Raw genomic sequence first — 27,668 nt, forward strand, 5'->3', positions numbered from 1 at the left:
TAGGCTCAGGGACAACATCTGCAATTGTGTGGTCAGAGAAATGGAAATCTTATAGCATCAAGAATCTGGGATTCATTTAGGAGCATTAATTTAAATTATCCAACCTCAAAATTGTTTTCAGGCCTCTACTGAGTTCTAATATCCTTCTCATTATGAAACCATGTAAAGCCAGGCCTGGAGTGAACCTGAGCGCTGGTACCCACCAACCTCATTTCTGTGGTTTAGGAGACACCTCAGCAGTTCAGAATCTGTGATGCCCAGGCTGAGCTCTATGACCCGGGAGAAAACATTCTTAGTTAGATTACACTTAGTTAGATTACACTTAGTTAGATTACTTCCTTTAAAAGGAAGACTTGCCCCCAACCCTTCGGAAAGGGGCAAGGTGTAAAGGACAGTAAAGTTATTTTAAATCTGAAAATAAACAGTCTTTATAATTACTAAATAAAAACAATTCAGGTGGTGATGGATGAGTGGGTGGGTAGCAGAACTTAAGCCTAGGGCTGCAGACATGCTAGGCAAGGGCTTTGTTGCTGAGCTAGGTGCCCAGCCCTAATTATTCTGATTTGTTCATTAGTACCAGACTCAGGGAAGAACTCTGTGGTGTCTCCTGTGCCACAGAAGAGAGGGCACTAGGATACATGCTCATAGCAGGCCTGGCCCTTTCCATGGCTTCATAATGAGGAAGAATATTGGAGCCTAGCGGAGGTCTGAAAACAATTTTGAGCTGGGATAATTTAAACAAAAGCACCTAAATGGGTGGCATCATCTGATCACCTGGTTGTACAGGCCTGATGAGGAGGGCAGGAGTCAACCCAGGTATCTCTCTGGGCTGTGGCTACTCCATCCACTTATTGTCCAGTTTCCCATGTTTTCTGGTCACTGTTTTGTCTCCCAGACTCTCCTCTTCCAGTGAGCTGAGATGTTGGGACAAGCATGACCTGTGTGTCCTCCTTGCCTTTAAGTCCAACTCCACAGCCTTCTTCAAATGACTGGCCTTTCCCCAGGCTCTTACTCACAAGGGACAGAGATAGAGCTAGGGCCTCACAGGGCCTTGTACAGACCAGCCCTAAGTGAATTCAGCCAGTGAACCCAAATAACCCCTGGGAGAGGAAAGGTGATCTCATGCTTGGTAAGACCAAGGCTGCTCAGCCTCCAGAACCCTCACTGGGAATGGGAGTGGTTTGGCCCACTGTCCCTGCTGAGGCTGTGGTCACTGACACCCTCCCAGCTAACTAAGGAAGAGGTTCCTGAGGCTGACAGATGTGGCTGGGGAGGAGGCAGAGGAACTCAGCTATGGGATGGTGTGAGAAGGGCGTGATGGGTTTCAACTGTTCCCCGATTCTCTGGAAGCTTCTGCTGTGAAGTGGTGAAATTAATCAATGAATGAAACACAAAGCAGGTGCCTTGTCTCCTTGTAGGCCACAGTTGTTTCCACCTGGTGCCTTTGTGTTTTCCAGCCTTTTCTTTTGAAGGTTGGCACCTTGTCATGACATCTTAAGGAACCCTCTAGAACAGCACCAGGTGCCTCTCTGTGTACAGTTAGTAGGCTGTCTAAGGGATGATGCTGTGGAGCTGCAGAGGGACCTCAGGGGTTTGCACCCTTTCTCAGCTCAGGTCTCTGCCATTATGTCTCTTCAGATATCCCTGTTTAGGAGGTGTACAGCCTGCCCTGTCACATACCCCAGGGGCCCCAGTGTTCTACTTAGACAATGGAGCCAGCCAAACTAAGGCCCAAAACAGTGGGCCAACACAAACACTCCCTCCTTTAAGGTATTTTTCTCATGTATTTTGTCATGACAATGAAAACAGGCACAGCCTCGGGGTTCTTGTCCTGAGACACCCTATACTTAAGATGAGTTCAGACCACCTCCAGGTTTGCTAATTACAAATTGCAGAGTCCTTTAGGGCATCTAATGAAGATGCCTCTTAAGACACCAGACATTAGCAAGGGAAAGTCCCTAGATACAGGCATCAGCCAGTGAGGGAGTTACCAGAGTAATTATCTACAGTTCTGAGGCCATGACATGAGCTTTGAGGACTATCAGACCTAGTGATGGTGGAGGTCTCTGGAAAGGGACAGGGGGATGGGGCAGGCAAAGAGATCAAGGCATATGGAGCACTGAAAGCTTGCTGGGTGGTGTTAACACAGGAGCTAGCTGAGCTATCTTGCTGGCCTGGAAAAGGAATGTTTTTAAGGGTTCCAGGCATATGCTTTGGGGGATGGAGAAGCAGCTGGGATCTGAACTGGGTGTTGCATGAATCTGAGTACTATCCAGCACACTTGTGCAGAGCACTGGAGCTAATGGGGGGGCCATGGGCACTGGGATGCAGAATAAGCCAGGTTTGCAGTTTCAGGGTACAGCCCTCAGGGAGGAGTCATATAAACTGTGCTTCTTTAATAGTCAGACTCAACCCGACTCCTGATAGGGCAATATCTGTATAAGCACAGGGGCGGAGTCAGTCTTGTGACTTCCTAGGTTACTCTCTACCTTTCTTTTTGAGACAGCTTCTTACTGAACCTAGAGTTTGCTGACTGACTCAGTGAGGCTGGCTGGCCAGTTTGACCCAGGCATCTGCATGTTTCCACATCCCCTGGTGCTGGAACTATAGGTGTGCACTGCTGTGCTTGGTAAATAAACAACAGACAAAAACAACAAACACATGTTCTGGAAATCAAACCTCAAGGCTCCTTCCTTGTATGGCAAGTACTTAACTAAGCCCTCTCCCCAGCCCAAGGATGATATTTTTTTTTTTTTAAATGGGAATTAAGGGACAATCTCCGAAGTCTGCAGGCATTGGCAGACCTTCTGAGGAGGTCCTGATTTATTTTAGCATAGTTTACTGTATTTAGCTTTGGCTTGCTACTGCAGTGATGACCCGGAGTCTGGCCTGCTTTTATCACCTTACTTGCCACTGCAGAGACAGAGGCCATGGCCGGACTGTCACAACGGATAGCAGTCCTAGTGACTGTGGAGGTGACAACCCTTAGTCTTCATGTGCCAGGGTTCAAAGCTCACTGTGTCACAGAGAGGTGACAAAAGGCAGAATTTCTGTCTCTCCAGGTTGATAAATTAGTAGGAAAGAAACTTCTCAAAATGAAAGAGGGAAGACACAGTGGTGTGTGGACGGGCACAGATGTAGGAGTGTGTGGAGGGATGCAGATAGGGGAGCAGCGCTTCTCCAGAGGAACCTCATGTCACTTAAACAAGAGGAGCTCATTCTGAGAACGACATGGCATCTTCTCTGGTCTCTTAAAGTCCACATTGTTGTCACATAATACTGTGAACATCTTTCCCTGATCTCCCTGCACTCTCGAAGTCACTCAGTCCCGGACCATGTCCTAGCCTACTCAAGCTCTGCAAACAAAATGGAACCTTGTGGAAGGTTCTGGACCACGCAAAAGTAGTCCAATCTCACTGTTCCAGAGCTCAGCCCATCCTCCTGAACACAGTGGACCTTCTGGGTCTGTGCAGGGCACTCACCCTGTTCTGAGCCCAGAAATTGAGGTCTGTTCCCCAGGGCCTGTTTCTCTTCACCCCTTTTCTCACTGCAATTATTAACTCCAAGATCATTGGTCACCCCTCCGGCTTTTGAGCATTCTGCTTGATCCTAGATAGCCTCCCAAACAGTCTCTGGGGAAAAGAACAGTACCCTAGGATTGGCTCTTTGTAACTAGAGGATTGTCACCATTGTTTCAGAGAACAAGAAGCTGTAACTTGCGGACAATGATGGCCTGTCACACAGGAGCTAGCATCTGGGGAAACATCACCATCTATTGAAGACCACTGAAGGAACAGTGATCACAGAATCTTGGCCTTGTCTGCTGAAAGCATTACCTCATGATACTCTGTCATTGGGCGAAAAGCAAGATCATACATCAAATGAAGACAGCATACCAAATCTTCGAGTCCCACCCCCTGGACAGTCATTAGCACAGAGAAATGCTAGATCTCTGGTGAGATGTGATTATCTCTGTAAGATGGGAGAAATGAGGCGGGAGGCAGACATGGTCCCTGCAGAGATTCCTGTACATCCCTGGTGCCCCACACTGCCTCACTTGGTCTGAATTCTTCCATCCACCAGGGTCTAACTTAGACATCAGCTCTCTGGATCTAGAGCCCACATCTGTAAGCCCGAATCTTTTTCCTCTATCTTTTTAAATGGCCACTTTTTTCATCAGAGAAAAGCAGTTAAGGGCATCAAACATTTACAGAAGAAGAAAATAGGAAGCTCTGTGTTCACTGCTCAGTCATGGGTAAGTCCTTGGAATCCTCATATCTTTCCCTACGTTTCTCTGGGTCCTCATTTCCAGATGATAGAGTGGGAATCGTGATTTTTACTCCCCCAGGAAAAATTTCATTGACTGAGGAGCTCATGCATAATCAGAACTCACTCATATTTTAGATGTAGATTCTCAAAGTGGAATTGTGAGGGTTGGAGAGATGACTCAGTTAAGATCACCACGTGATCTTCCAGAGGATCCAATGTTGATTCTTAGCACCCAGGTGGTAGCTCACAACTGTCTGTAATTTCAGTTCCAGTGCATCTGATGCCCTCTTTTGGCCTCTGTGGGTACCAGGCATGTACATGCAGGCAAAATGCCCATACATATAAAAAATTAATTATCTGTTATATAGGTGTGTGGTGTTGCTTTATGTGGCATTTGATTATATTTCAGGTGCATAAAATTGCACAGCTACTTTTGAAAGACGTGTGTCTCAATAGGAGGTGACTGATTTCACTCAGTTCTGGTTCTCTGATCAGAGGGATTCTGAATAACCCTTGGTCCACAGGCTGACTTTAGGAGCAGGTCTAAGAGCCCCATACTTCTGCAAAAGATAACTTCACCCTTGTTCCCACTTCTTGGTGAATAAATATTGTCCAAGTCTTCTCTGTGGCATTCATTTATTTCTGTTCTTTTTGTGGATACACATGTGTACATGCTAAGTACATATGCATATGTGTGCATGTGGGGGTCAACGATCAAGTGAGGTATTTCCCCTTTCCCTGCTCACCTTATTTTTTGAGACAGGGTTCTCACTGTATCCGGAGCTTGCCAATTCAGCTAGACTGCCTGCCTCCAAAGCCCCAAATTCTCTTGTTGCCTTTGCAGCACTGGAGGTCACACTGCTGCCATGCTTTGACATAAGTTTCAGGGTTCAAGTCCTCTTGCTTGTGCAACAAGCACTTTACTAACCAAGCATCTCACAGCTTCATTTCAATTCTTTAAGTGACACTTTATGTAGCAGGCCTTCCTTTTATCAAGGCCATTCTTATGAACTGTGCCTGGCACATAACAAATAAAATCACACTTTACACCTGCAGTAGCAGTGGTCTCCCAGTGTGGTACAGGAGAGGAAACATTGGTACACAGGGACCCTCAGGGGTCAACTACTCCATTCTCTTATACTTTTGGTTGTGACCCTCCAGCCCCAACCACTCCATTCTCTAGTCTCACAGTTGGCTGGGATAGGCTACCAATAATCCCTGTTCAGAAGACAACAGAACAATGGGCTCTGTCACTATACCACACATCAGGAGAGTGACAGTGTTGCTTCTAATGAGTACATTTGACTTAAGCTGAGATGTGTTATTTCAAATAGCTAAAGAATAAAGCACCCATGCATGTTTTAAAAGCAACGACCGGACCTTTGAAATATCTCACTGGGTGAAGGTGCTTGCTACCAAGCCTGATGACTAAAATGCCTTCCCTGGAATTTCTTTAGTGGATGGCAAGAACTAACTTCTGCAAGCTGTCCTCTGACCTCCACTGGCGGCTATTTATGGCATGTGTGTTAGTACACACACACACATACACACACACACACACACACACACACACACACAAATACATGAGTGTTAAAAAAGAACAATGACCCCAATATGTAATAAGCATATACTACAAAGAGGCCTTTCATGTTCTAGTTATAATCTGTTACTTTGCTAATGTCACAGATTTCAAAGCAATATTTTCATTGCACTCATTACTCACAGGAAGATGGCTTTGTCTGCCCACACCCTGCTAATTTCTCACTCCTCCAGGTGCTGATGGTAATGTCTGGTGGAGGAGAAAGACTCCCACAGGGTGAAGATGCGCCCATAGCAACTGCTAAGTTTTTCCTAGGAAACCTGAGGTCTGGCATAGGCTTGGCTTGAGACCCTCCTATACCTACGAGCTGAGCCACTAAGGAGATAGTTTAGCACAGCATGAAGTTCTTCTAAGGCTAAAACACTATTGGGGATCCCTATGCTCATATCTGTTAAATTTGGATGCTTGTTTAATAGGCAAAACGGTACACTAATGTGTTGGTTGCACACATTTATGAACCAAGGCTCTAACTCTAGGTTTTACAAAATGCAAACAGATTGTGCCTATAGTTTGAGACAACTTATCAATAAAAATTTCCTTCTAGTGTCTGGCTTTTGTTTTCAACAAAAAGCTTATTTAGAAAAACACACAGGGTTGGGCTGGTGAGATGGCTCAGTGGGTCAGGATATGTGCTGGAGAACACAGTGATCTGAGTTTGTTCCCCATGGTAGAAGGAGAGAACCAACTCCCACACGTTGTCCTCTGGCCTCCACTTTTGCCCCCAAATAAGTAACACACACACTAGGATACTTATTTGGGGTCTCAAGATATTAACAGCACGAAGCTCCGCAGTGGAGTTTGTGGGCTTACTCCTGCCTTGGCAGCCCTGGCCTCAGCTGGACTGCAGGACTAGCTTTGAATTCTCATGCTGATGGCCTGCTTAGCTAGAGGGTGCCTGCCACATGGGAGCATGGGATAAAGGTGGAACAAGAGGCTTTATTAACACAACAGTATTTAGGAAGAAGAGTCAGCTATGGCATATAAGTAAAGAGCATCAGTTAAAGAAGTACCCTGAGCAAACAGGGGGAACCCATGTCCTGCCACAGCCTGCACTAAGAGCAGCTGTGTGATGTGACTACCCAAACGCATGCATCAGGTGTCTTCTCAGGACACCCTGGTGGGAAATCAGTGCATCTCCCCAAGGTGGGTACCACAGTCAAGAGAGCTTTGCACAAACCATGAAATCTCTCAGAACAGTGTGACCCAAGCAAAACATCCCCTGCACTGCTTGCCTAAAGGCCAGTGTGAGAGCACTGTGATCAGGGTGAGCAAGAGCATCTGACCTTTAGAATTAGGAAGGGTGTCAAACAAGAGGCTGTCTCCACACTGGGCTCACAGTGAAGGGCCAGTGGCTACACAAGAACAGTGGGAGCAGAAAGTCCCATTGAGGAAAGACCAACTTTCCCTTAGCCAACTGGTTAAGGGAAGATACTTTAGTTTCTTTCACGTGTGTTTGTGAATAAGCGTGTGCACACACTTCATGCATGTGTACATATGCTTGTACGTATACATGTTATTTCCTTTAAAACATGTGTCTCTGTGTGTCTGGGTTTTGTATGTGCACCATGTGTGCATGTGTGTGCAGTGCCATCAGAATTCAGAAGAGTGCTTTGGTCCTCTGGAACTGTCTTACAAGCAGTTGTGAGACACCAAGTAGGTGCTGAGAACTGAATCTGGGTCTTCTGCAAGAACAGTGAGAGCTCTCAACTGCTGAACCATCTTGGAGAGTGCATCTTATTTGCTGAGACATCTCCCCAGCCCCTTGTCATTTCTTTCTGGTAGGTCATGGGAAGCCAACTAGGTCACAGGGTCTATTTTCCCTCTTAAGAGGCTACATAGGTACAAAGAAGTCCTTCTAGTCATGACAAGAGCTCATGACCCAATCATTATTCATGCATGTTCTGAATGAACACAAAGCAATGACCGATCATTAGGACCTAATAAGAATCAGGTTTCTTCCATTAAAGGCTGGTGGGGGAAAGTACCTGCTGTGGCCAGTGAGGCTGTGCAGTTGGGTCTTACTGAGCTCTGAGTGCATGCATCTGAGAGGATTTGTGTTTATGTGATACAGTCTCTGTATCACAGCATGATCAGACCATGGGGCAACTTTCTGATGTCAAAACAGTGTCTATTAAGGCTCCTGGCTCCTTTAACCTGGGCTGGGGCCTTCCAACCTTTGGCGCCATTTATTACACTGCTCCTGCCTTGAGGGCCCCTACCCCAGTGAGAAGTTCAGTGTAGGTGGGGTGGGGTAGTTAACAGGCTGTGTGTTTCTGGAGTCTTTATTAACATTGTGAGTTACAGAGGCCAGAAGTGTAGGGTGGATTTCACCTCTGGAGCTGGCTTCCTGGCTATTGGGTTTCATTCTCACTGTGACTCAGACTCCTGCTGGAAGTCGGTCAGGGTTAGAGCAGGGAGTGGCACTTTTTCTGGGCCAGGCCAGGTCATTCAAACAGGGTAGGTACATTAGGAAAAAGCAACCTGGTCCCATCCACCCAGGTCATTGACCAGCACTCAGCCAGGAGCTGAGGTTGCCAGAGTTCTGTGATGATCTGAACCCATGGCACACTAGAATGGCTGCTTTCAGATGACAGTGGCATCTCCCTGCTGACAAATCTTTAACATGAATCTATGAGAAGGGCTCCCAACTTCCATATATGTATTTACTATGGAATCCTTAATTGATCTAATTAAAAAAAATCTGGAGTCAGATATAGAAGAAAATGCTGAGAGATCAGAGAGAAGGAGCAAACCACAGCACACCCAATTGTGTACCCACAAATGTCCCCCTTACATGTGGGCCTTCATCCATGGCTGTTCTGCCTTCTCCCAACTCTGACTTATGGAGTGGATGGATGAGTAACAGCCATGCAGATATGGACCAGCCATCACATGAGCACTTGCTGTACAGAACTGTGTCAAGTCCTCGAATCTCTCCCATGAGCCCATCTTTCAGGATCAGGGAGGTAATTAGGGAATGGTACAGTGAGGAGGTTGGCTTGATTGTGAAGTCTGTTCTTACTCTCTCTGCTGAGCCACCTGGAGCTCTGGCTGGGTGTTGCTGATTCAGAAATAACTACATGGAACTGAACTCTCTACAGGGGAATAGCCCATCCCTCTGATAAAACCTAGAGAGACAGAGATGAAGAAGCCTTGTCTGTGACCTGGACATGGCCCAGTAGCAAGGGCAGGAGGTCCTGAAACTTTAAGCAATTTTGGTGGGAACTGCTGACTGGAGTCCTTGGCAAGAGCCAGACACATTATTAAACAGATGGTTCCTAAGTCCCAAAGACAGGAAGCAGTGGTCACCCTTTGAGCAAAGGTTCATAGAGAACAAACTGTGCCAAACCTCATTTTTTTTTCCTGCAGATCTTACTAGATTCCCAGACTGGCTGACAGATGTAGTTTATCTGTACCTCAGCAAATCATTCTACACTGTTGCAAAGCACAGTTAGAGGAAGGACACCGATGGTGGCTGCACAATTAGCTACAACTTACATGGCTCTGAGGAGGTTAACCAATGGCATTGCCTGAGTGTTGGCTAACAACATAAGAGTGACTGATGACAATGGGCATCTGTTCTGTGAGCTGGGTAAATAGTTGTTCGTGGTACTAAGTTTATGGGGAAGCACTTAGTGGCCCTATGAAAGGGTTCTTTCTTTGATTCAGCAAATGCTTATAGAATAGATGACCTTTGGGAAGTGGAAGGGACAGTTACTCTGTGATCAAGGGGGTGGTTTGCATCTACTGCTTATTTCCTCCTGACCTCTGCATATCCCTTGGTCATGGAGATGGTTGAGGGCACTCAAGGCTGCCTACTTACCATGTCTGGACATAATATTTCATGAGGATCCAGGACCCTGGGGAAAACTGTGTGTCACATGTATGTTTGTATAAGTAGATATGTATATGTGAATGTTTGTATGTATATATGTGTGTCTAAGTGTGTAGGTATGTATTTGCATATATGATGTATATATGTGTGTTTGTGTGTGTGTGTTCATTATCCACTTAGAACCAGATCAACAACATTTAACTCTTTTTCTTATTGGCTGCCTGGTAAAGATTCATTTAAAAAAGCATCTTTTTTGTTGGCTCATATCTGTTTGAAAACCATAGAATCTGATAACATTTATGATTCCTTCTAGCTCTAAAAACAAACCGGTTCTTAACAGTAGTGTGGGAGGATTAAAGTGCTATCAGGAAGCTCTTCTTACCTTGCATTTCTCTTTACCTTCTTGCTAACCTCTCAGAGTGCCCCCTCCCTGCCCATTGCCTCCTTGCTTGAGACTTGAAGGTTCTGGACAAGTCTTCTTGTCCCTTCCTTGTGTCCAGGGCAGTGGCTGACGGCTGCCTTATACTGGGCAGACAGACTTGCATTATCAAGAAAAACTCATCAAGCAGAGGGGATCTGTGATTGGTATTTTCAAACAATATGGCCAAATGAAGGTTCAGAGGAAGGACAGGAGAGACACTAAGATCATATTTTTGTCTGTCCCACTAATCATTCTATGTGCACGTGTGTAGGCTGTAAGTGTACATGTTGCATGCAAATGGCTGTGAGTGTACACATGGCTTTAAGTGTACATGTGTGCATGCCTGTGAAGATCAGAGATCCTCTATGCTTCTCACCTTATTTTTTGAGACTGGTTTTTTGCTGAGCCCAGAGCTCACCAATTTGGCTACCCTGGCTGGCTAGTGGGCTCCAGGGAACCTCCAATCTCCACTCCACCCTCCCCCAGTGCTACAGTTACAGACACATGTCACCTGGTGTAGCTTTTCTTGTGAGTGCTAGAGATATAAACTCAGGTTCCCATGCTTGCATAGCAGGCACTTTACCCATGGATCCATCTCCCCAGACCCTGGTCAAGTGCACAAGATTGCGGGCCATTCTAGGGAATGAGCAAGCAAGGAGAATTGGAATTGAATTGGCCTTTCTTCATGCCCTGTCCCAGAATCCAGTGCTGCTGTTCATTGCTGGCACCTGAGTGGTGGCCACTGGATTGCTGCTTGCAAAAGTTATAGGGAATGTGGATTAGAAACTAGCCCCTGGCACTCAGGCGCTAGCTCTTTCCATGAACTAAATTCAGAAGACTGACTTAGGTGTTGCTCTGACACCCAGAAATGGAATTGATGCATATGCATGAAAGAAATACATCTGGGTATTTCTCGGGACTGCTGGAGAAATGAGTGAGGGACCCACCCAGCATGGACTTCCATAGGACCAGCTTTTCCAGGGTGGAACCCTGTGCAGAAGGCAATCACGTCAACAGATGTCGATTGACTTTGTACAAAGAAGCACTCCTCCAGGGGATGTCTGCTTAGCCTTGTTGACAACATGCTTTTTGTTTGTGTTTTTTTAAAAATAAATGAACAGAAATAAGTCTGGCTCCTTTAGGAAACCAGGTCTGTTGAAAGGGATGGCCATTTGTGTGAAGCTGGTGTGGGAACACGTATTATGTCTCCATCTCGGCAGCTGGCCATCTGGCTGAGAAGGAGGCTGTAGACTGTCAAGCCAGCCCTGAGAAGCAGAACTCCAGGCAGCCACGTAGGCGCACTTGGGCCCAAATTGTTTTGGACTGCAGCTCTGAGGAAGGCAGAGCCAGGCTTTAGCCTTTTGCAGCAGCAACTCATAGTTGATTTCTTTGTATTCCTGAGGTAATTACTTTCACATCTAGTACCACTGTAAACTGAATATTATACTACTTATAAAACCCACAAAAATTAATACTTTGGCTATCTCCATAATAGTATAACTATACATATAAATACATATAATTATTAAAAAGCTTTATGTTGAGGGTCATGGTCTTAGCATACCCACCCTCAGGCCTGGTGCCTTACAAATGTGCCCTGCCAACCAGTAGACCATGGCATGAGGCCAGCTCCACTCTGGGCAGTGGAAATGGCTGGTTTTATGAAGAGAACCTCCTGGGCCCTTTCTGTTATAAAAGTAGTGGAGCCTGCTTTCCCTGGGCTCTGACTCCCAGCTATGTTCTGCACAGGTCTAAGATCCTGGCAATTTTCTTTCCTCTGTCATATTCACTTCTTCTCCCCTCCCTCCTTCCTACCTCTCCAGCTCCATCCTTCTTCCCCACCCTCCTGCTTCTCTGCATCAACAACAACTTCCTGGATGATGTCATATTCCAGGTATCAGAGACAGAACAGGTAGAAGCCTCCTCCAACCCTAAACAAGCATGACCTGAAGCAACATGAGACGGTGCTGGGGCATGAACATCTACCTCCACCTCTGGGACCAGACCAGCAAAGAGGCACTCCAGAGAAGAGGGACTCCAGCCAGTAGTGGCAGGAGTCCAGAGTCAGGGGTACACAGGTCTGTAGGTTGAAGCAGGGTCACAGGGGGCAGTGTCTCCAGAGCTAAGCTGATGAACTAACTATGGAGCCCAGTGATTGTCTGAGTGCCTTCTGAAGAGCATCAGTCCCAGGTGATGCTCTGTGAGAACAGAAATGTGCCTGCTTAGGAAACACTGTGCAATCGATTTTCCTTGAATATTCCAATGCACATCAGCTCATTAGAGCATTTTGGGAGGGAGGGGGAGAGAGAGACACACACAGAGACAGAGAACATTATTTCTATTAAGTGCAGCATTCCCCAAATTCATTTGACACCTGTGAGAAACTGTAAACAAGGTGTTCAAGAAAACACCTTGTGTGGGCAGGCAGAGGGAGCCAGAGAGACTCAGAGGGAGTAGATGAAGTTCGCTGATTTTGGAGTAGAAGATCCCTGGGGTCCAAGAGAGGAGTGTGTGGAGTGGACACAGGCATGCCTCACACCTGCAGCCACAGCTCATCTTTTTCTTCCATTAAGAAACTGGCTGTGTTGGCCACATGCAGAAGGGTGAGTCCTCATTCCTTAACACTGAGCACATCTACAGCCCATGGGTATTACGAAGTTTAGCTCACATGCCAAGGAATTGTTTGAGCTGGCCCATGGAGGGGCTGCAAATGCATATGTAGCACAACAGCCTCTAATGCCTGGCAGCCTTTTGAGTTGACCCTCCCTGCTTCCTTGGTTTAGCTAAAACCTGAGCATGTGCCTCCAAGGGTGAGCCACACCTCCTTTCAGTAACTCCTAAGGCTAGGCCTTGGGTTGACCTTAGTTTTTCCTTCACCCATAGACTATCTGTCCTTGTCTTTCTAAAAAAGTGATTTATCTTATGTGTATGAGTGCTTGCCTGTACATATGTCTGTGTACCATGTGTTCTGTCTGTGGAGGCCAAAGGGGGTGTCAGATCCCCTGGAACTTGAGTTATAGATGGCTGCAAGCTGCCAGGTGTGTGCTGGAAACTTATCCAGGGTCCTATGCAAGAGCATCAAGTCCTTTTAACCACTGAGCCTCTCTCCAGCTCTTCTCTCCTCATCTTACTGTCAGGGCTACACAATCATTTTATGATACAACACCTGTTTCCTAAATACAATTCTCGTCCACATCCTCTACTCAAGAGTTATGGCTCACGGTACATGTGTGCTCTGATAACCCGTCTGTGTGACAAACGGGAGCTGGGGAGTAGGAACTGGACATAAGAACAGCCCAGCTTCCTGCCAGCAAAAAACAAGGACAGAAGGACAGAAGCCCTTTGTTTTGATCTCTATGGAGATGATTTTGGGTACCAGAGTCTCAGGGTTTATCACAGACATCTTTCTCAAGGCAGATTAAAAAGACAAAGGCTCCAGGACAATGAGTTAACAAAGCACAACCAAAGGGTACAAACCTTCAGCCTGGCCTTGGCTCCTCCTGCTTTTCAGGTATTCCTATGGAGGGATGACTAGATGACCCAGGACTGAGTGTCTGGGGAAAGACAATGCAGGGTAAGAAGGGGGCCAAAGAGACTCGCAAGTGTCAAGAGGGGTGAGCCATCCACCAATCAGTCTCTCCCCAGTACTTCCAGAATCCATCCATTTCTGCCTATTTTTTGCTGTGTGCGTGCTAGCCCATCACCATGGCCCTTACCCAGCACTTGTGCGGGTCTCTTCTGACTCTCAGTTTCCACTCTAGTTTCCTTGTCATTGGCTTTCCCCTTTGTCAACATCCAGGAAAGTCTTTGCAGAACTAGAGTTAAATCGCATCTCTGCTAGTCCTCCACTCTGGACACTTTTGTGTACCTCTTTCATGTGCCATAGAAGAAAAGCCACACAACCACCCCTGGCTCAGGAGTCCTGCCCACCCTGGCCACTGCCTTAGCCTCTCTGGCCCCTGCCTTCGTTGCTCCACTACCTTGCATTCTCCAGCAAGCCAAACTCTTTTCAGCCTTGCAAGCTGTGCTCAGCTGTCTTGACTTGACAGGGTCAGAGCTTCTTTCTGTTCCCCAGAGCTCATCTTCAGCATTCCCTCCTCTGACCATATGGGCTAGACATCCATTCTCTTCCTGCCCATCATGCTATCCCAGTTCTTAGTGCAGTATTTGGGTGCTGTGAACTTCATGGAAGGATCACACTGATCACCAATGCTGAGTACCACCTCAAACACATATTGAATAAGTAAACTCTAGTCCCTCCTTTTTTGTTTTTGTTTTTTTGACACAGGGTTTCCCTATGTATCCCTGACTGTCCTGGAACTCACTCTGTAGACCAGGCTGGCTTTGAATTCAGAGATCCACCTGCCTCTGCCGCCTGCTGGGATTAAAAGAGTACACCACCACCTCATGGCTAATTTTTCCTTTGATCAACTATAGGCAAAAGTTCTGGAACCTTCTACAGAATGAGTTCCCTCCCTTGTAAGATGGGAATAAGAATACTTATATCACAAAGGATGAGGAAGTGAGTTACTGGAGAACCACAGTCCTTGGCCTCCTATAAAGACACCTCTCTAATTACTCAAGTCACGTGGATTTTCTTTTGGTAAAGTGGAGATAGTTGCTTTCTGAGAAAAAAATTTGAAGACAAAATTGGGCACAGGCTCTAGTAGATGTTCAAATGTGTGAGTTTTAACAGGCTACACATGCTTTTTCCTCTGTAACAATGATGCAAGACAGGCTTCTGGCTGGGACTAAAGATCGGGTAGGAACTGACCCAAAGTCATAGCTGACTCAGCAGAAATCTGAGAGGGGAAGAAGAAACTTCTGGAATTCTCATTGTGTCCACAAAGGATAAACAGTGGAGAGATTAAAATCATGTCACCTAGGCTCTCTGGACCTGTGTCATCCAATACAGACATAATGTAAGCCACAGGGTTGGTTTCCAGTATGGTAGTAGTTAACATTTATAAAACATACAGAGAACAGGAAAAATTCATTTAAATAACACTGTGCCTAACCTAATATTGTGCACCCACCTGATACATCTACTGCTGGCAATCCATAGTACATTTTGCATCCACAGCACATGTTACCTCTGACCCAACAGCCATGTGTAGGTTCTTATACATGGTAGGACTGTTCTTTTGAAGTGTTCAGCCATTTCTTGTAATTCTTATCTATAAAAAGCATTATGTATGTACATGTGTGCAGGTGCCTGCTGCAGGCATCATATCCCTTGTAGCAGGAGTTACCAATGTCTGTGAGCAGCTTACTATGGATGCTGGGGACTGAACTCTGGTTCTCTGCAAGGGCAGCAAGTGCTCTTGACTGCTGAGCCACTGTTCTAGCCCACAAGTGATTTTTAAAACACGAATCTATCTACTTACCTACCTATGTGCCTGTCTTCTGGAAGTGATCAGTAGGGAGGTTATTCACTTAGACCAAACACTGTTTTCTTCCTGAAGCCTCAATGTTTCTGGAGAGATTTATTAGAAGTTGTTTCTCTATGGAAAAACAATTTTCTTGCCAGTGGTTTACAAAGTGCAAGGGTTTTAATAGCAAACTATCGCCATTGAAATAAAATCAAACTTGGAAACGGATGAGAACAGAACGTGCTGTCAAAGGAATGGGCTGCAGAGAGCAAGAGAATTGTTATAGAATCAAGTCTGAAAAGGCTGGTCCTCCTTTGACTCATAAATCTATTAGCAACCTACTTTTGGACACAGACTGGGCGAGTTTTATGAGGACAGGGCTCTCAGCCTAGTGGTGGCAACTCTGATGGCCGAAACATTTGCTTCATCACTGGTGTCTAGGGAATCTGAGCTATATTTCTGGTGAAACTATGCAGTTAGTCTGGCTCTTCTGGAAACCTCCGTGCTGCTTATTAGTGGCCTACATGGGATGCTGGTACGATGCCAATCACATGTAAGGCCCTGCCTTTGCTAGGAGATTGTTTTGATTGATTAACAAACCAAACTTATTTGCAACACAGTCCCACCCCCCAGCAGAAGGTCCTGTTCAGATCAGGTGTGGCAGCCTACAGCACAGTGAAGACCACGGGGTCTGGGGGCTTCTGTGGTTTTTGTACTGGTTTGGGGGGCATTCTGAAAGCACTGAAGGTGGCCTTGGTTCTGAAGTTGCCTTGGGCTGGGTGAGGCCCACAGTATGGTGGGTATTGAGTTGCTAGGCCCCTAAGCCTTGGGGTTAGTTGTTCCTTTCCATTTCTCCCCATTCCCACACCTGAGAACCCCTGCCTAGGTTGGCCAGAACTGCTCTCCAGAAGGAAGGAAAAAAGAGAATCACTGTCCTACGAAGGAATAAGCCCCCTGTGGACTGTGGACTTGCTGCCTGGCCCATGTTCTTGGGGACAGTGCTGAGGCTGTTTTTCCAGACTGACATTTAAGATTTCCCAGTGGGATTATGGCATTTGGCAAAGTTCATACAAGAGTCAAAGAGTTGCATGCAGGGGGAGCTCAGAGTCAGGGACTAAAATACAGTGGTTGGTGCACCACAGGAGGTGGGGAGTATGTGGGGGCGGGGAGGGGGGCTGAGGGGGCAGCTCAGCCCAGGGTGAAACTCACAAATGGAAGAAGTGCTGAAGTCTAGAGCACCTCCAAAGCCAACTGTCATCACTAGTGGGCTCTGGGTGTGACCTTGTTCTTAGAGGTATGGGTTAAAAAAGGAAAAGACTACAAACTACAATTTCATTCTTATGACATAAAGTGAGAACAAGCAAACAAGTCATGTTAATAACTGACACTACAAAATGTCAGCAATGGTTATAATGAACACTGTGAGCTCTAATAACCCCACACCCAGAGCTAGCTGCTGTCCTGTGTGTGTGTGTGTGTGTGTGTGTGTGTGTGTGTGTGTGTGTGTGTGTGTAGTCTCTCCTTGGCTTGCTACAGAAATGCAGGATCTTATAAAAGGGGGTGTTATAAAGCCTTCCTCAGAACAGGAAACAGTGTGAGCTATTTCCTCAGGGTAGTGTGGGGAAAGTGGAAAGGAAAAATGGACTTTGATCTCTTCCTTTAAAAGGATTTGGCTATTTCAGGGAAAGACAAGTTGAGGAAACAGGCTGTTCTGTGGCCTAAGCTGGAAGTACATGAGGCAGGAGAAGCCCCATCCATGAGCAGAGAGCAGGATGGGATCCTAGGGGTGGGAATTCCATGGAGTGCTGGGGGATCTCGAGGGCTTAAGCACAAAGAGCAGAGCCTGGAGTAGGAAAGCCTGTTCTTTCTCCCCTGCAGTACCACCCCCCCAGCACCACACCAATGTGCCCCCATCCCAATACACAATGTTCTCGCTAGACAGAAGGCCATTCCCTCCCTTCACCGCACAAGTAGAACCCATGCAGAAAGTCTTTCTCTTTTGAACTCTCTCCTGAGCTTGGGTTAAATCTCCATATTCTATGATCTCAGAGAACCCCAAACTCCTGCTTACACTATTTACCATTTAGAATTGTGAACTTTCCCAACTACTCCACTGTACACTGACAAGGCAGGGCCTCTCCAGGCTCCTGCAGTCTGCTTGGTCTTGTGCCTTCCAGGGAGGAAGGGTCCAAGAGTTGTTTGTTGAATGAATGGATACGCTTTGTCCTAGACAGCGCTGGTGGTAAGAAGGGAGGGAACAAGGGAGAGAAAAAGACAGCGGGTAGCCTGGAAACACAGCGAAAGAGAACAGGTCCAAGTGTGCCCTTCAGCAGGAAGGGCTTATTAGACAGGGTATAAAAATGAGAAGGTATCAGAAGGAAGGGGGACAGGAAGGACTTCCCTCTGTCTTCCAAAATGAGTCCAGGTTTTTTCTTCTCAACATATTAACACTGGTCTCCAAACCCTTTCCTTCCCTCAACCTGAGGGGAAGATTCCAGAACTGGACAGTGTAGGATGGCTGGGTTCTACTTGTGCCCTTTGTGATGTGAACAGTTGCATCTTTCTTATCTATCTGCTAGAGGCCAGAGTAAGGCAGTGCGAAAGCTGTGTGAGAAGCTGTACCTGGAGACCGGGGACCTCCCAGCGCCTGTGTAGCTCTCAACTTCCTTACTCCAAAAGAAAGGCCTGGGAAACAAGGCTTGACAGCCAGCCCCTCCTTAAGACTGAGGGTCAGGTTGAGGTGGCACATGGCCATGGAGACACAAGACAAAATGGGCTGTGGTGGGCTGTCCACAGCAGTCTGGTTTGCTCCATAGAGAGTTCTGGAAAGTCAACTCCCAAGTCAGGGGTTGTCATCTATGATCCAACCCAACACCTTGAAGCCAGAGCAGAGTTTCCTTGACAGGACTTTTCAGTGACATTATCTGAAGGATACCAATAGAGCTAAGTTGCTAGACACAAGTATGTTTAGACCAAGCATCAAACTTGCAGAATTCCTATGCACTTGGAATGAAAATTTGACCCTAGAATCAAACTCTGTTTCCCTCAAGCACAGTTCAGATGGGAAGGAAAAAAAAAAAAAAAAAAAAAAAAGAGGTCAGAGAATTTGAAGGGTGTTTTCTGGCTCAGTCTGGTTTGCTGGTCTCTAGCATTTGCTTCCTCCCCCTTTTTTCTCATTGCAACCTGAAGCTAGAAACCCACCTTCTGTTGTTGCAGCTGCTGGGGAGATGAGGCAATGTGGGGCTTGAAGTGCTGGGCAGAACTTGGTTGACAAAGAGGAAAAGGGTGTGAGCATCAGTGGACATGCTTGTGGGCCAGAGGAGTTTTAATAAGAGGGCTGGAAGAAGGAGAGAAGGAGGGTGACAGAGAGCCCTCCGCAGACAGTAGCCTGCACATTCAGAGATACTCGCTACTGCAGAAGGAAGTTGGAACAAGAAAATCCAAAGATGGAATACATTCAGTCAACTTTGGGCTGATTTCTCTGAAGAAAGTTAACTTCATAGGTTTTGTGCACAGCCTGTTTTTTGCTGTGGGGAGAGAATGTTTTGATCCTGTTCTTTCTAAATTCAAGAAAGTAAGCCAAGAATTTCAAGTACTTGTCTCCCCCTCCAGTGAGACAGAAGGAAAGATTTCCAAGGGTGAGAACCCAAGCCATCCTCTGAGAATTCAGCTTTCAGAGCACATCTTGAGCCAAAGAAAATCACACCCTCTAGGAAGGGTTCCCATAATTTGCATTCCCCCTTTTTTTTAAGTGACCCACTTCTCATAAAAGTTTGTAAGAGGCAAGAGCCAACCGCCAACACATTGGATTTTTGTTTTCAGATCTTCAGACACCCACCAAAAATCTCAAGACACCTGTTTAGTCACAGGCAACATACACATGTTGTCTATTGTGCAAGAGAAACTTGACTTTCACTAACAAGATTCTTTTTTGCTTTTGTTTTTGAGACAGGGTGTCACTGTGTAGTTATGGTTGTCCCAGAACTTACTATGTAGACCAGGCTGGCCTTGAACTCACAGAGACGCACCTGCCTCTGCCAGAGTGCTGGGATTAAAGGCATCTTTACTACACCTAATTTAGGCAACAGAATTCTTCTCATTATTGCTGATTTGAAAGTAGAAAAATAATTCTCAAAAAAAGTTTTCAAATTAATTATTTATTTGAGAGTGGCGCGCGCTCGTGTGTGTGTGTGTGTGTGTGTGTGTGTGTGTGTGTGTGTGTGTGTGTGTGTGTTATATGCCACCACTTCTCTGGTTCTCTCTCCTTCTTCGTTTCCACAATCCCTCCCCCTTCCTTTTTCTATCCCACTTAAAGGACATGTGACTGACCCTGGGGATTCCAGCCTTAACCTGTTTCTCCCTGAATTTTCCTAGTTTATTCAGTTCCCACTCCCATTCCCTACCTGGACTCTAGCACCCACCTCGGCCCTCAAAGTGCTCTTCTTCCTGTAACTGCTTCAGTGTCTCCTACATCAAGAATCAGTCCTCCTTACTGTCATCCTGCTCTGCCACTGTGTACATACCACAGCCGTGTGCCCTTCCTTATGCACAATTATGAACATAATATGCTTACATTTGCAGGGAATCACCACTGTCCCTGGCTGGAGTCCTGTGACTATTACCCTACAGTCTCACTGTCCTCCACTCCACCTGGTGTCTCTCTCACACCCCTTCTGGGATCAGATGCTTTCCAAGTTTCAGCCACATCCCAGAGCTGTTCACACCAGGCTGTTCCCACCCCTTACTCAGGGCTTGTCATGGAATAGCCAGCACCAGCCAGGGTTCACCTCACAGAAGGGGCTCAACTGCTGAATGGGAGAAAGGAACACAGAGGACCCGAGTGCTTGTGAAATCTAGAAGCCCTAAATCCATCCCCCAGATGCTCTTTCCAGCTGTGCCTGGGAGCTGAGCGCTTGTCCTGAGCTTTAGCTCCAGCCCTGTGAATGGATGTCACAGGTGCTCCACATCACCACCAATGGCTCTGTGCTCTGGTGACTGTTTACAGTTAGAGCAGTGGCCATACACTGAACTCCAGGTGCCAGAATGAAGTGCTATTCTCTTGGGCATCACTAGTGCCTATCCCAGAAAGAGGTCCTTTGTGGAAATACAGCAGATGTTTCTCATTGGAAAAGGAGCCGTGGAAAGCATTACAGATTAGAAGTGAAAGAAATAATATTAAAAAGAAAATGGAAAGATGAAAACAAGGGAAAGCAGGCCTCATGAAGAAGGAACAAGATGAGGCAGGCAAGCTTGCCCACTGTCTGTACTGGAGACTCACCTGTTTTGAAGGTAGCAGGTTGAGAACATTCTGGGAGACATCCTATTCAGCCCATTCTGTTCTCTGTGTCAGTGCAGACATAGTGCCCACACAACCAACCTTGGTTCCTTGTTGTAAACAGCTGTGCAGAAGGTAGTCCTGGGGCTACAGCACAGATTGCTCAACCTCCAGGACTGGCTGCACTCAGAAGAGCAGCAGACATTGTTTACATGCATTTACATGTGCCTTTCCTCTGATCTATTCTTATTGCAAGGAGTTCCCAGTCTTCAAAACAAGCTCAGAATATGTTTGCAGGGAGTAATGGAATGTACCCCCCCCCACAACCTGAGAGCAACCAAGGAGCTAAAAATAAAACAAAGGTCTAGCTCCATGGGTCATCCAGGAGCACATGAGGAACTGGATGGAGTTCATGCTGGGAGAGGGGGGAGGGAAATGAAGGGGGATGGGGGACACTTAAGTTGTGGAAAGATGCAATGGCTTCCATCCACAGACACTCAGATGGGTTATACTTGCCCAAACAACTACAACATCAGCCCCCAGAATCTACTCTGGCCACCTGTTCCTGGGAGGTAAGGGGCTATGAGATTGAAGATTGTGACTTGCTTCGAGTTTCACAATGTGGAGACCTGTCTTTAAATTGTTCCCCAAAGAAAAAGATGACACTTATGTGGAACCAGATCACTTGTTCTCATCCCTGGACGCCTGTTAGAACCTCCCAGAGAGCAAAGACTGCTGCCAGAGCAATTCAACAGAATCATGGGTGGGACCCATGTGCCTTGGTGCCAGCCTGGAAAGCACTGGAGCCAGAGACCCTGACCTACATTTCACCAAGCCTTTCTTACCGGACAATGTGCTTGAAATTAGTGATCTAGGCACAGGACTCCCAGCCTCAGAATCTGTGAGATGGGTCTCAGTAACCTGAAGCCCACCTTTGAGAACCACTGGTCTGCTATATGACCCCATCTCTGTTAGATCGTGGCCTGTTGATGCACCTTGTTTTATTCCTGTGTGCCAACCTTAATTAACCTCACTCAAGAAAGTGTCTTAGGAAAATACTCAATAGAAAATTGGATCAATAGGGCTGAAGAGATGGCTCAATGGTTAAGACTATTTGTGCTTGCTGAGGGCCTGGGTTCAGTTCCCAGCACCCATGTCAAGCTGCTCACAACTTCTGTAACTTCAGCTCCAGGAGATCAGATGCTCTTCTGTGGGCACCCCTCAGCCACAGACAGCTATTCCCCCCCCCCCACACATTAATTCAAAAATAAAATGAATCTTAAAGGTGGATCAAAAGCACAAAGATAATTGAAGAAAGAGAAAAGTGCCATCTGCAAAATTGTCCTCAAATGAGCTTGTATCAAATAGATGGCTTTCCTGAGACCTGTGAATTTGATGAAGACATTACCAGAAAGGTAAATTTACAGAAACTTTAGGCCTGTAACTTGGGAAAGCCTATGACAGCTTCAGTACTGTGCATACGACTGATCTGGTCAAGAGCCAGACACTCTTCCAAAGAAGTATTTCCCAGCGTTCCTATGATAATAATAATCACCTGGGAATAAAGGTCCCAGGAGGAAAAATACACAACGAAAGATGGCACAGTCTCTTTAAGTAATCTTAGGAGAGATAATGGAATGGAAAGGTCACTCCAAGGATATGGTGAGTGGATTAAAAACAGGTTTATTAAATGGGACACAATGACTTAGAAAATGGCCACTGAAAAGCCCTCACAAGCTTTCTAAGTTTTTTTTTCCTAAGGCTAAACAGTCTGAATTCCTTCACTCATTTGTCCTTGAAAGAGGAGTAAAGTTCCTGAAGTCCAAGCTGCTTACCTGTGCAGTAAGCCTTGGGGACAATCTACAAATTGTGCAAGGGATATTTCATTATGTGTCACATGGGACCTGCTTTGGCACTGCCATCTTGGAAGCATGGGTCTAGTTTTCTGTGGTGAGAGGGTCCCTGTGGAGATGGTGAACTGTGATGCCAATGTAACAGAAGTCTGTTAAGTGGAGGGGATGGGAAGGCCCAGCAAGCAGAGAAACATGACTACTGGGAAGACAGCAAGGCCTTAGCATGATCAGGGCTCAGTGAGTGCCATGTGACTGGAGTCTGGAGTTGCTCAGGGAATGAGGGTGGATAGCAGATAAAATAGAAAGGGAGCATTTTCTTGGTCAATCCAGGATGTTGTAGCTTTTTTCCCTCTAGGTCTTGCAAGTCAGAAGTCAAAAAAGATACACTGAAGGCTTTGTTTTAGCCTCAGGTACCCCAGTGGCTGTTTACTGGAAGCAGGGATTGGTGCAAGCAAGAGACCCTACATAGTAAACTTAAAATGTTAGGAAATAGTCCTGTCACTCTCTCATTTACACTGACCTAGAGATTTCCTGGTGGGATTCAAGGAATCATGAACTGTGTGCCTCTCCAGGATTGAAAGAGGGTGTCAGGTAGGGAAGCAGCCATATCTGTTCTGTGGGGTGTAGTCAACTCTGAGGAGGGCCTCAAGTTTCTATAGTCCTTGCACAGGTGGACTGGGCCTACACCTGTCTGTCTTTCCAGGTGTGTTGACTGGCGAAGGACCAGACAGAAGCCAAGGGAGGAGCTGCCAGGCTTCAGGAGTTAGAACACTGTAGCGTCTCAGAGTGGGACTGAGATTTGTTTTTGTTTTGCTTTATAGAAAAATTCAGAACCTGTGACTCTTGTTCACAGGCACATGGCTGGTGGGAGTGACTTTGAGTTGATGGAAAATGTGGTCAGCCCCATAAATCTTGTGTAGTCATCACAGACGGTCTGTAGTGAGTGTCCTGAGGTTATGAAAAACAAAGCAGGGGAGGAGGATGGCCAGCCAGTGATCCTCTCTATCCTTGAAGTCTCTTAGGTGCGCCTGTGGGGGAATCTTAGCCTCAGGCACCTCAGGTCCACCTGTGGGGGTTCTTAGCCTCAGGCACACCAGTGGGCACAAGCTGTTACCAGTACCTGCCAGTTGCATCCACAACATGGTTACCATCATCAAATTTACAAAGATGAAACACAGAGGCCAGGGGTTTGCCTGAGTTTTTCTCTTCAGGTAGTTACTCCATGATCAATCTGCCTGACTCAAAGGAGTCTGTGATGAGCTACCTTTATTCTCTGTGTGGATAAACGAGCCAGGTTGCCAAGGAAGAAGCAGGTGGCTGGAAGCTAAGAGAATTTTGTTCTGAGCCTGGATTTGAGACCTCTCCTGAGATGGGGCATTACTCATTTCTTTTGTGTCCATTAACAAAGAGAAGACACTGGCTGCCTGGTTTCTAGGGTGGTACTACCTGTGTAACTTCCCTAAGTGGGAGGCTCTTTAAGTTGGCTCCTGATAGGTGTGGTCAAACCCCATCAGAGCAGACCCCCCCCCACATACCCCAGAGTTCTAGACAGCTGGCTAACACCATGGGCAGGTGTCTGGAGCTCTTTACAGCCTTCATGTCTCTCTTGGGATGCTAGCTCTGTCTCTCTCCAGTGACCTGTGTAGATGACGAGACCACAGACCTCTCTCTGGAGACCGCCTGCAGGATGAGCCTACCTGGAACTGCCACTCACTTCAATCTAGCCTGAAAAATCTCAAGTTCTATGAAGTGAAACCCAGTGTATTGATATCAAAGTCATTTTCAGAAAAGCAAATCCAAACACAAGGTCTGCCAAACAACAAGGAGTTAAGAAATTAGCATCTCATTTGTCATCATAGAAAGCAATAGCTGGAGTTGTACAAGAACAGTTATTCTGGCATTAACTGAAACAGAGGGAGGGAAAGAGAAAAAAGTGTGTGTGTAGAATTGTTGGCACATCTTACCGTGTCTCCTGGCTGTGGCCTCATTACGGACACTCGGTCATAGCCCTTCCTTAGCAGAACCCACAAGGCATCGAGTTTTCCCTGAAACAAAACAAATGCATGAAGATTACATACAAAACCAGCTGGGTGATCAGCCACTGTAGATATGAATAAGTCTCCAGGTCCTCCTGCCATGATAGAAGCAGAGCTCGGGTGACATGGTGAATGTGGGTTAGGGACTCTCCACTCTCAGTGCAAGGGATATACTCTAAGAGCTGAGAACAGGGCTGGGAAGATGACTCTGAGGATACAGTGCTTGCCAGGCAGATGTCTTCCACAGGTAAGCAGTCTCAGTGCACAGGAGGGAAAGCTGGCTAGCTTGACTAGCTGATTCGTGAGTTCTGGGTTCAGCATGGGACTCTCTCTGCCTTGATAAATAAGGTGGACAGTGACAGAGGATGACACCCTACATACACACATACACACACACACAGGCACAGATACAGACACATACATATATGAAGACATGACACACATAGTCTCTCTCACGCACTTGTGTGTGTGCGCGCGCACACACACACACATACACACACACACGGGAAAGGTCACTTCAGCTCTAAATCTTCCACAGTGAGGCTTATCCAGTCTCTTGGAATTTGCTCTCACTGTACTCCTGTGGCTATATCTTCACACCACACAGAAAACCTCTCAATTTTCACTAACCACTTGGTGGCCAGATAAAATGAGATGATGATGATGACAACTATAGGACAATTTCTTGCCCTTCCCACAAGGAAAAATGAAAAAGCAACAACATAAGGCCCCTACATTGAGGCCCGTGGCTAGGCCCTCAGTAGCTGTAGAGTGCTTAGTTTATGATAAAAGTGCACCTCAAAAAGGACTCCCTTGCTTTATAGGACAAAAGGGGCTTTAATGACACAACTGAATGATGGAGATGAGAAACCAGCCTGGACTACCCAGAGTGCCCCCAAGAGGCCACACGGGTCCTTCACCATGAGGGATAGGAAGGCCAGGATCAGAGATGTATCTTAGGGTGACTCATTTAGAGGACCCAAACCAGGGACACTGCCTTAGGGAGGGAAGGAGTTCCAGCCAATTAAGTGCAGATGGCCTCCAGCATCTGGTCAAGGCAACAGATTCTCTTCTGGTACCTCCGAAAGGAGAACAGCCTGGCCCTGACCTAGGCTTTTAGCCCAGTGAGACCTATGCGCTTCTCACTTCAGAAATGTAAGATAAATCTGTGCTGTTTAACCTCCAAGAGTCTATACTTTATGATAACAAAGATAGGGAATTAGGTCAGCCCTTGCCACCTACTGCCATATTCAGTGGTCACCAGCTTACTGTGTGTCTCTGACTACTGGAACACAAACTTTACCAAAGCATTGATGTGTTTGGTTCTGTCCAATGCTATGTGCCTATCCCTCAATGCATGTTGGTGGGTGCTGAATGACCATGGATACTAGGTGGTGGGTGCTGAATGACCCAAGATTCTAGGTGCCTGCACATTTTTCTTCTCATGTGATTCTTTCAGCAGTTTCTAGAGCAGTGTGGAGAAAATGGAGACTCAGCATGACCAAATGGCTTTCCCACAGACACCCTGTCATCAGGAGTTGCAACTTTCTGACTCCAAAGCCCATAGAGCACCACCCTAGCTGCAGTCCTGCTCATGAAGGTCCGTCTGAAGAGCTTTACCCTGTAGCCCTGGCAGCAGGGTTGCAATTCTTCAGGTTCTCACGGAATCGTTTATATATGCCAGGACTGGACATTTTGAGAACTATAATAGAAGAGCACATGATGAGGATCGTGCCATTTTGTGAAAGCTGTGTTTTGGTTGTATGTGTATATATTTAGACCTCCTTGTACAGTGTGAGTCATACAGGGGTGTTGGGTATATTTGATTGCATGGATATGTGTAGTGTCCTGGAGGATGGTGATAGTAGGAAGGCAGGAGACATCTGCAGAGCTCAGCCTTTCAGCCTGAATAGACTCTTAATGCTGACAACAGGTTTAAAGTCACTTTCTGGTGGGTTGGTTAGACACACACCTGAAAAACTAAACTCTTGAACACTGGCCAGCTGTTGCTTAAGCTCCTGTGGGTTCAATGTGATCTTGATTAGTATTGAGTTTCTCATCTCCTGTTGCAAATAATCTACAAAAGTCTTTGAAAATATTCTGAAATGGATTTAATTTAGTGTTGCTGCTGGACAGAACTGGTGGTGTGTTCACAACAGTTTTCTGCATGACGCAATGCTAAGTGTCAGCTAAATGTTTCCTTGAAGGTCCTTAGCGACAAGCCCTTACAGCTCAGGATATTAGGTAGGTGAATGCCTTTGTTTTCTAGAAGGGAGTGGCTCCTAGTATTCGGCTTGTTAAGTCAGCCCACCTATAACCCCTTATTTGCTAGTCACTCAACCCCTGATAAACGAGGAACAATGGCTGAAAGTTTGGCTGTTGAAGAAACAGAAAGCAGCACACACGGTGCACAGTGGAGAGCAGGTTAGTTCTGCAGTCCCAGGAGAAAGTGAATTATGCTCTTTGGTGGAGTGGGTAACCACACAGAGCCTAAGCACAGAGGGCTCAAGTACCCTAGGAAGCTGTAACCGGGCCTGCTCTTCTCCAGCCTGCAGCACAGAGCTGTCCCAACTCCCCAGGGCTTGCTCTTCTTACAGTGTGTGTGAGGGGTTAATAATGCTGTCTCCTCTATAGATTAAACTGTAAATTAAACATTGATGTTATCTCCTCATCTCAGGAAAAGTATTCACAACATGCTATCTGTAATCAAAGTAAAGTCATGAAAATGACAACTGAGGAGGCAGTATGAAGATGGAAGAGGGCAAGGCTGAGTGTGTTCAATCCGTGGACATCCATAAGTGCATACCTATCTCCATGTGTGGTCTGCCACCACCTCCTCCTCAAGGTGAAATCCCATTCCTCTTCACCACACCCCAGCTGTGCTCTGGCTCCAGTCACTCCCTCAGAATGGCTCTTGCTTAGGCCACAGGACATCTCGATGGTCAAACCCATCCATATCCTGGAGATCCATTGGGCTGTCCTCCCAGGGGTCTTCCTTTCCCTTGGC

The 27,668-nt window shown here is 46.4% G+C and overlaps 1 protein-coding gene across 1 annotated transcript in view; it reads right to left on the reverse strand.

The window, feature by feature from the left end:
* Antxr1 (ANTXR cell adhesion molecule 1) overlaps window positions 1-27,668 on the reverse strand; it is a 177,736-nt gene that overhangs the window by 16,593 nt on the left and 133,475 nt on the right. Inside the window, exon 17 of the mRNA XM_051203441.1 lies at window positions 24,590-24,670. Within this exon, the coding sequence (XP_051059398.1) occupies window positions 24,590-24,670 (81 nt within the window). The remainder of the gene's footprint in view (window positions 1-24,589; window positions 24,671-27,668) is intronic.

This window comes from Phodopus roborovskii, unplaced genomic scaffold, assembly GCF_943737965.1.
Source record: "Phodopus roborovskii unplaced genomic scaffold, PHOROB, whole genome shotgun sequence".
Lineage (NCBI taxonomy): Eukaryota > Metazoa > Chordata > Mammalia > Rodentia > Cricetidae > Phodopus > Phodopus roborovskii.